The sequence below is a fragment of the Mytilus galloprovincialis genome, chromosome 10 (assembly GCF_965363235.1).
Source record: "Mytilus galloprovincialis chromosome 10, xbMytGall1.hap1.1, whole genome shotgun sequence".
Classification (NCBI taxonomy): Eukaryota; Metazoa; Mollusca; class Bivalvia; order Mytilida; family Mytilidae; genus Mytilus; species Mytilus galloprovincialis.
In genome coordinates this window covers 42,403,717-42,413,244 of record NC_134847.1, presented here as the reverse complement: position 1 = coordinate 42,413,244, position 9,528 = coordinate 42,403,717, and the positions used below count along the sequence as shown (strand labels likewise).

Genomic DNA, 9,528 nt, shown 5'->3' with positions numbered 1-9,528 from the left:
CAACCATTTAACTTCGGGGATGGGAATATGGTTTTTTTTTTCTTAGTCAGAAATGTTTTATTTTGTTTTTCGACGTTATCTTTCAAATAATTTTTTCAAAGTTTAATACTGCATGGAAAAATCTGGATTTAGAATATTTGTTTTTGTCATCTTCTTCGACAGAATTTTAAAGTGATTCAATCTTTCTCTAAAACACACATTATTAGATTCATATGTTTACTGTAATATACTATCCGAATATTGCGCTTGCAAGTTATTACACCGAAAGTTAACTCAAAACTGTATGCATTCGTAATAGGTTTTAGAAAAATTGGAGCAATTATTGAAAACTAGCAAAAGGACGGGTTTTTTTTTAACAAAACCATTTTCTCATATACATTTTTGTACACCATAGTTTATAAAGGTTTTAGTCTTCGTCTTATGTAAATTTGCACTTTTTGCGTTAACAGAAATATAACACCGAGTTTATAAGGAAATACATTTGATTACATTTTAAGAATCATTAAAATAATGTAGGAACTTCGAATTCCACAGAGTAGTCTTAAAACATTTTAGTGTGTCCCAATTTACATGTAACTAAGTGAAACAAACGCAGGGGAAATTTGCCCAACATATTTATAAAATAACTATTGTAATTGAAAATTAAACCGATGTCAAGCCCTAGAAAACAGTATCTTGCATGCCTAAGGATTCTCACCGTTTCCTTCTTTAAAGCCTGTTTTGTACTATCAGTTACAATCGTGCTGAAAGCCATTGTGACCCCCCCCCCCCCTTTCCCCCCATTTTTTTTTCTTTTTCTCCTGTATGAAATGCATTAAGAAATAATGGGCGGCCTTAAAACTATTGTTCCCGCCTGGAAATCATCAGTATTCTTCTTAAAACATTCGCTTTCTTCAAAATTGATCGTCTTTTGCATACCTCGCAGATTTTCATTACTTTAGCCGATTCGGAAGGTTATTTTAAAACAGATTTTTTTCCACCAGCTTGGAGATTATTTCTACCCAAACGCCGCAGATTTTTTTTTACGCAAGGTCGAAGATTATGTCTAGCCAATCAATTGCAAAAAATCTGGCGGGAATTTTATTACCCGAAAGCTTGCCGCGAGCCGTAGATTTTGAAGATTTTATTAATTTTCCCCCAAAAAATGTTTGGGCAGGGAGCTCCTAACCCGATAGCTTGCAACGGGAATCCTCTAAACCAAAAACAAAATCTGCTGTGATGGCGGCTTTTGAAGCTGAACATTATTTCATGATAAATATCAGCAGAATCTATAATTTCCCTTTTTATCTGAAACTGTGACTGATTTATGAATAGAAATTGAATAAGTTTCAAGTTTTGAGTTAATAGTTATCATAAATCAGCCCATTGATGCGGTGTTACTGAAATAATGACTCCAGTCATATCAAATTTAACACCATTGTTGCAAATCTCAACAACTTCAATCTAAACAGTCAATGATATTGCATAACTGAAGATAAGTTGTTTTATGCTGTGAAACTGTACTTAATACTTTCATCAATATCAAATTTAGCGTGTAAAATTTTAAAAAGGGAGATACATTTGTAATTAACATTTGTTGTGATACAAGCAAAAATATGGAGAAATAAAAAAAATAGATATTAAATATTATTTACAGACGCAATATGTTTTCGTATTTTAGTTACTGAAAAGATAAATACGCAATATATAAATGATAGATTTTTTAATTTGTACATGTGATGGTCATTTTTATATAAACAATTGGCAAAATTAATTTCGGAACTATAATGGTACCTTAATTAACTGTACCAATTTCTGCAATCCATGTGCTTTTCGACAACAACAAAAATTTAAGCAATCACAGGATACGGGGTACATGTAGTTATCAATGATACAAATTAGTACATGCACAATAAAAACACACAAAAAGCAAGAAAAAGCGCTATATTGGCCGCTATTCTTCATCTTAAAACAGTCCACAGTAAAGTCCTCAACCACCGCAAGCTTAAAAGATTATGAATGTCACTTCAGTGATGCTCGATGCCAACATATTTGAACCCAACACTTATTCAAAAACATAAAAGCTGAGAAAACAAAATAGTACAAAAAGTGTAGTTTTGTATGAGAGAGAAATATTCCTCAATTTAAAATAAGAACTGTAAACCCCAACAACAACTATATCTGTTTTTGATGCCATTACTGAAATACTAGCTACTAGGCTCGTGATATTCTCTGGGACTAATGGTTCTTATTTTTTGCGTTTGACTGACTTGATTTTCGTTGAAAGATACATACATTCTATTAAACGCTTTTGAATCGATGAAAAAACACCCATTTTAAACCGGTTTCTTCTAGTTTAAGGTGGTATGGGTGTCTTTCGCCATCTTAGATTGTAAAAAAAAAGAGAACCTATTAGCTGGGACTATTATACTAACGGGACTGGAAACTGTTACACGAATCAGTGTGATAATATCTACATCACAGTCGTTAGAACGGGACTTTACCAGCGCTATTTATCGATACGCCATATTGGTTTGACAGTGACAGCGTGCCTTGATCTTATAATTTCAGTTATTTGTTATTAGCTATATATATATATATATATATATATATAGGTCTTTCCACTTTTCGTGGAAAGACCTTTTGTTTTTCTTCTGATTATTTTGTTTGTGTTTTTTTTTCTTCTGCCGTCTGAGATGCTTTTTTGTCTTACAATGGATTTTTTGACCAATGATGTTGTACAGTAATGGGGGGTTCAAAACTCACCCTATGTGACTGAACACTTATTCTTACAGGAGTTATCTCCCAGCATCCCCTTTTTGTCACTATATCTCTAAAACCGTAAAAGATTTTAGCAAACTGTTTTCACCAAAGTGTTTGTCTACTCTTGAGAATGATTTGGTTTATTTTGACTTGAGTGATCGGAAGACGTCTTAGGGGAGTTATTTCCCTTTGAAAATTTAAGATAGGCGATTTATTGGATAAATTTATACGTTATAAGTCGTAGAGGTCTACACTCTTTTGATATGAAGTCCTTGGTCCATTTGAAGGAAATTAGGGTCAAGGTCAAAGGTCAAGGTCATGTTCCTAATTTTGAATTTTGCTTGTTATCGTTATTCAAAAGAAACTGTTACAGTTAATGATATGATTTGTTTGCCAAATAACTGTTTACAAAAAGATGCAAATTCAACCTATTTCAGTCGAAGTGTTTTGGTTAATCCTTATAGGAGTTTTTTCCCCTTACGTTTTTGAAATCAGTATTTCTCTACAACCATACACATGATTGACTGGGGTCTTTTGATTTGAGATCACTGACCTATGACCTTGAAATTGAGTCAAGGTCAAAGGTCAATTTGACGTTCTAACTTTTGACCTTTGCTAAAAATTATTTTCTGTTCATAATAAAACAATTTAGTCTTCAGCATATACCTATTAGTATCAACTTTACTAAATACTATTTCTAGGCATATGAATAAATACTAAAATACTATATATAGCCGATAGCCCAGCAATATTGGTGGACCCCATATTTTATTAATATAAATATAATAGATATACACAATATAATGAAGCATAAGTATCAATGCACGCTAAATAAACTTTCATAAGGAATTCTTTAGAAAAATGAGTAAATTGTGTTCAAAAATATGGACTCTGTCATTAACGATCCCGCCGGTCAGGAAAAACCAATCAAAACGAGTTACCTCGGTTCGAACTCCATTTAAACTGCAGTCAAAAGACTACATTTTAAATAAAGTGGAAATTTTGGAAACCTGTGTCCAAATCCAAATGCTCGGAAGACCGTCTCGAGAGGTACACTTGGACTGTGTATAACTGAATAAATATACTATAAGGAATAAATAATAAATCAATTTACTTTATAAACCCCTACTAAATACAAATTAGAATAACAATTCAATTGAAAATGAAATTTATTTCACTGTTGTCCAGTCTGATGCTTGGCTAGAAGTGACCAACAAGGGAAAATATTCCCGCTAAATATCAGTATCACGTGATACATGTATGTATATACGTGTACATAAGAAGTACCCGTATTAATAGTATTCACTAGTACCGTTATTACAATAATTTCCCACTATACTATCGAACCGTTGGAAATTATAAATCTTATTTTTTATATCAATTTGAAGAACCAAATTACATCAACAAGGAGTGACATTTTCTAACATCGTTTTTTTTTTTAAATTTCATTCTTATTATCGAGGTGGAAAGACCTTCAATTGTTCTCTGAAGAATTTGTTTTTAATTTAATTTTATAGTTATTATCTATCTCTATCCTTGACAGTTGTTATTTATCACTAAATCCCACATTATGTTTAAAAATTAACATATGAAGAATGAAATTTTCAGGATGAAAATAGCGTGGGGACAATGTGAAAAAAGTATAAGATTCATTAAATTTCTTATAACTTTTGATTGAAAAGATATACGCAAGTTCTGTTTGTTGTAAAATAATATTTATAGGTTAAAGTTTGGATGTGCCTATTTTTATTGTCACTTTTAATAGTGAAAAGTGGGGGAAAATCTCTTTCTCGTTACAACCGGAACCCACACGCACGGCTCAAATAATTTTTACTGTTTCTATAAACTTGCTTACTCCTTATTATGTGTGCAATATTGTATTATAATCAAGGTTAATTTTGTTTAGTTATAGTCTTCAGGTAGCATTAAGCATTATGACTTAGTGAAAATATGTACACTAGGTTCCATTATAAGAACTACAAAAGTAGGCCTGACAATGCACGGTCATATTGAAATTTTGGTTTAAACACGAAGTTTGCAAAAGTTCAAAACTATGTGGCTATATTTTCACGAGAACAGGGTAACTTTTGTTATTTGTGAATTAATTAGGAATTGAGATTGTCAACATTGTTTATATTGCACATTAATTGTTTTCACAAACACCTTAGTGGTAGAGTAAAGTGCCGGCATTTCGACAATATCGGCTTTATTTTCAACACTGGTATATTGACTACTTATTAATATTTTTTCGTAAACAATATCTATTTTTTGCATTTAAACTTGATTCAATGATTATTCTTTATTTCAAATCCACCAATCTAATTTTAACTGTTTTTTTTTCTATATATGCTGACTTGTTTGCCGAAATAACATGTACCGAATGCTAATTTACCACTTGACACGATAAGCTGTCAATCAAAACAAAAAATCAACAATCCGCTATCGGGGCAATGAAATCTCAACAGATCGATCAGTTTCCAGTCCCATTAGTATTATAGTCCCAGCTATTAGTATAAGCTCCAGATTTTCAATCAATTTAACAAAATTTGATGCAGAAATGCAGAGAACTAATGTGAATTTTCATTTAAAAGAACAAATTTATAAAATTATTTTTGCTTGATTTTAAATATTTTCAAATTGGCATTTTAAGGGAAGGCAACTCTTAAACAGGGCATTTTCTGAGAGAATCTAAATGGAATTTCCTATTTTGCATTTTAGCTGGAAAAAACGTACGGTGGTCCTATCTTTTCGTTTGATATTCTAAAAGCATTTTCAAAAAGCTATCTTCTCGTATTTTATTTTACAATTCTATCATCACCGTGTAATTTAGAGTCTAATCACATACTTATTTTTGTTCCTGTATAATCCATACAAAATGTGTCATTTTGTCACAACTTGAAGCTTGAGAAAATGCGCAGTAGCCTATCATTTTTATTATATTTTTGAACATATATCAATATACACTACGTTTTGGTAAAGTATAAACAAATACTATAATTTCTAAAGTAGACTCCCATACTACCTTGAGTTTGAATCAAACATATATATATTTATCATACCTCCTATACATTTCTAGGAATATGATTGGTTAAAAGCGTCCGCGTGGAGACCGTGTATTTTCATGTTAGGTAAGTAGAGAGGCGGGGCTTATTTCATACACGGTTAGTAGTGGTGTTACGTCTCTTTATAAAAACAAAACGGTACTGAGAAAAATCTTTAAAATTTCAACAGACGAAGAAATTGATGATTAGGTTGGAAATAAATTCATTAAACACATTTAAACCTAACTTAATTTAGTCTAAAATTCACACGTTAAGATAGTCGGTAAGATAAAATCGTTACATAGTGTGGTAGTGACGTAATACGGTAATTATGGGGTCAGTAAATTCCATATGGGGATTCGAGCTTCGCTCTTACCCTATATGGAATTTACTGACACCATATATATCGTATTAGGTCACTAGCACACTATGTAACCAATAATATCTGGTAATCAGTAATTAAGATAAATAATTATTTTTCCATTTTAAACATTTAATTGAACATTTACTAAATGGTATCATTTCCTGTTAATTATTTTTAGCAATTTAACTGCCTTTAATTTTCCTGAATTCAAGAATTATGCTCTATTAAACAATTTAGTTTACTAAAAAACATTAACAAATGATCTCCGTACAACCGCACATTTAATGCTATTTGAAATTCCTCATATTAAAAGGAAAATATACAGGAACATTGGTATTGATAAAAAATCTCAGCACACTTCTGATTAAACCTAAAGAACAGCAACTATACTGCTGGTCGATATCTCACAGTCAGAGTCCAGGCTCTGATCAAAGTTTTTATGGTGAACATGCAGGGAGGGGCGCTTCTGAGAATAAAAAGGCACATGATATAAACTTGAAATGGCTGTTACTTGACCGATACATAACATTTCTGTTATAGGGCCAAGGTAATGTGTCCCGGTGTGAATCTGCACCCGCAGTGATGTAAATGATAACAAAAGATCAGAAGTTGTAGATCATGGCTCCTGTCACATGTCAAAACAGTTCAAACAACATTAACTTATATAGCTGTAAGTGTGTAGTAAAGTTAACATATTTGCGAGGTCATATCAACAGATTTGCTTACATCCACTTCATTTAAAGTTGTCTCATTCAATCATACCACATCTTCTTAATATTCTGATAAGATACAGTCAATTGTTGATATAAAGATATCCCTATGACATAGATGTATGATTGCAAATAAGACAACTATCCCCCAGAAACCAACTGGGCTCATTTCTTGTCGACTTGTTTTTTTTAATTCATATGAGGCTGACATCATACAGAAACATACTTAATTTCACTTTCCGCTATAAAGAAGATGTCCCCGCACTTAATATTTATTACAAAGTTCTGTGATTATGTGGAACACATCTATCCCACCGAAATTTAAATACAGTATACAGGTACAGTTAATTCTGCCTTATATTCTGGCTTACATAGTGAAATTGACAATGTTGTCGCGAACCGCGATTTATATTCTTTTCATTTTCAATGTGCTCCATACTTATTATTATGTAATTTACAGATCCGTTCATTGTATTCATAACTCCGTTAATTGTCTATTATTTATGTAATTTATTCACGTGGCATATCTTCAACGGAGAAACGGAGTTGTATTTTGTTTAAAAGAAAGAGATTTGTAATTTGAAATTAGAGTAAAAATAAATCTTATACAGTGATTATGAGTTGTGTCTTAAATAAATTCCAATGATTGTGTTGACAAGGACTTATGCAACATTGTTTGGTGCCGGAACCCGGGAGTGAAAAACAAATTACAAAGTGAGTTAACAAAATATTGTGCAAAATGCCAGCTTCTAGTTATCTGAAAGGTGTTAGAACAAGATATCGTAATTGTCTTCAAGTGGAAATTAAATCAGGATTATCAATTCTACAGACAGAAGTGCCTCTACCTGAACATCAGCAATATGTGTTTAAGTCGTCAAAGTGTGTTGAAAAATTGAAACTTTATGTAAACAAATTGGAAGTTCAGAGCAGTAAAGTGGCCGATGCACTTGGAGAAGAAGAAACAGAAGAAATTGAAAAAGTAGTAGAAGAGGATTGTCAACTATGTTCTGCGGCTACAGATTGTTATCTAGAGTTGGAGCAATACAAAGAAAGGTTAGTTGAATTTATCAAACAGGAAAGTGGTGAAAAACATGAAAAAATCGATCCTATCCAAATAGTGGAACTTCAAAGAGAAATGAAAGATATAGTTGAAACTCAAATGAAACAGCAAAATGAAATATTAATTAGACAACAAATGAAAGAAAACGATGAGTCATCTGTGAAACTGCCAAAGATAGATATAATTTCATTTTATGGTGACAAAATTAAATGGATAGAATTCTGGGATTCTTTCGAAAGCACTATACACAAGAACAAAAAACTTTCGAAGGTTGAGAAATTCAATTATTTGAAAAGTAAAATTGGTGGTGAAGCAAAACAAGCAATATCAGGTTTAAACTAGTCAAATGATAATTACGAAGTTGCAGTTTCAATTTTGCAAGAAAGATTCGGAAACATTCAGGTTGTTATTGATTTACATTATAATGAGATGATTAATTTAGAATCGGCGTCAAACAAAACTTCTTCTCTGAGAAAGTTCATGGATACATTAAATCGTCATCTACGTAGTTTAGAGGTGCTAAAGCAAAATGTGAACCAAGACATATTCGTATCTATGGTTAAAAGCAAGTTACCAGAGGAAGTTCTTCTTCAGTTAGAAATTCAAAAGGAATCACAAGAAAAATGGACAGTTATGAGTTTATGTGACAAATTACGTGATTATGTGGTTGCGAGAGAAAAGTCTGATAAAAAGGAGACAACCAAAGAACGATCCAACGGAGCGTCAAACGGATCGTCCAATAGAGCGTTCAACGGAGGACAGACATTCCGTCCTAAGAATAAACCTTGGCAGACAAAAAATTCCAGATATCAGAATGGTAATCGAAATGGTCAATTAGTGAATTCAGCTGAAGCTTTAGTGGCAACTACAGGTAGTAAACCAAGTAACATATCTTATTTTGACAAATGTAGATATTGTTATCAACAACATTGGAGTGATGAATGCCCAAAGTATCAAAGTATTGAAGAACGCAAACGACAATTAAAAGGAAGTTGTTATAAATGTCTAAAATATGGACACCAATCAACTGATTGCAAAAGAAACAAAATATGCATCCATTGTAATGAAAAAGATTCTCACCATAGAAGTTTATGTCCTAAGAAATTCAAGTTAAAATTAACCAGTGTTCATTTGTCAGAAGAATACAATGGTAATGTCAACGAAGAATGTGTCAATGGTATAAATTTGGACTCTTATTCTGATGAAGGATGTGAAGTTGTTCATGAAAATGTGTTTATTTCATCTAGTGAAATGGTTTTGATGCAAACAGCTAAAACTAAAATTGGGAATCCTACTAATTCTATGCAACAGGAGACAAGAATTTTATTTGATTCTGGATCCCAGAGGACATATATTTCCCAGAAACTGGCCAACAAACTCAAACTGAAAGGTGAAAAAGAAGAGGAAATAAAACTTATAACATTCGGCAGTGATAAACCGAAAATTGTGAAGACATCTTCAACAAAATTGAACATCAAACTTAACAACGGGAAATTCTTCAGTATTGTCGCCAATATTGTGCCTGTCATTAGTGGAAGTATTCAAAGGAAAAGAATTGATATTTCATCTGTGGAACATTTAAAGCATTTCGTAAAGATGTCGAACTAGCCG

The 9,528-nt window shown here is 32.1% G+C and overlaps 1 protein-coding gene across 1 annotated transcript; it reads left to right on the top strand.

Moving 5' to 3' along the window:
* The first annotated feature begins 8,472 nt into the window (after nt 1-8,472).
* On the top strand, nt 8,473-9,525 carry LOC143049492 (uncharacterized). The gene has a single exon (XM_076223109.1). The coding sequence runs from the start codon at nt 8,473-8,475 to the stop codon at nt 9,523-9,525; it is 1,053 nt and encodes a 350-aa protein (XP_076079224.1).
* Nucleotides 9,526-9,528: the final 3 nt, after the last annotated feature.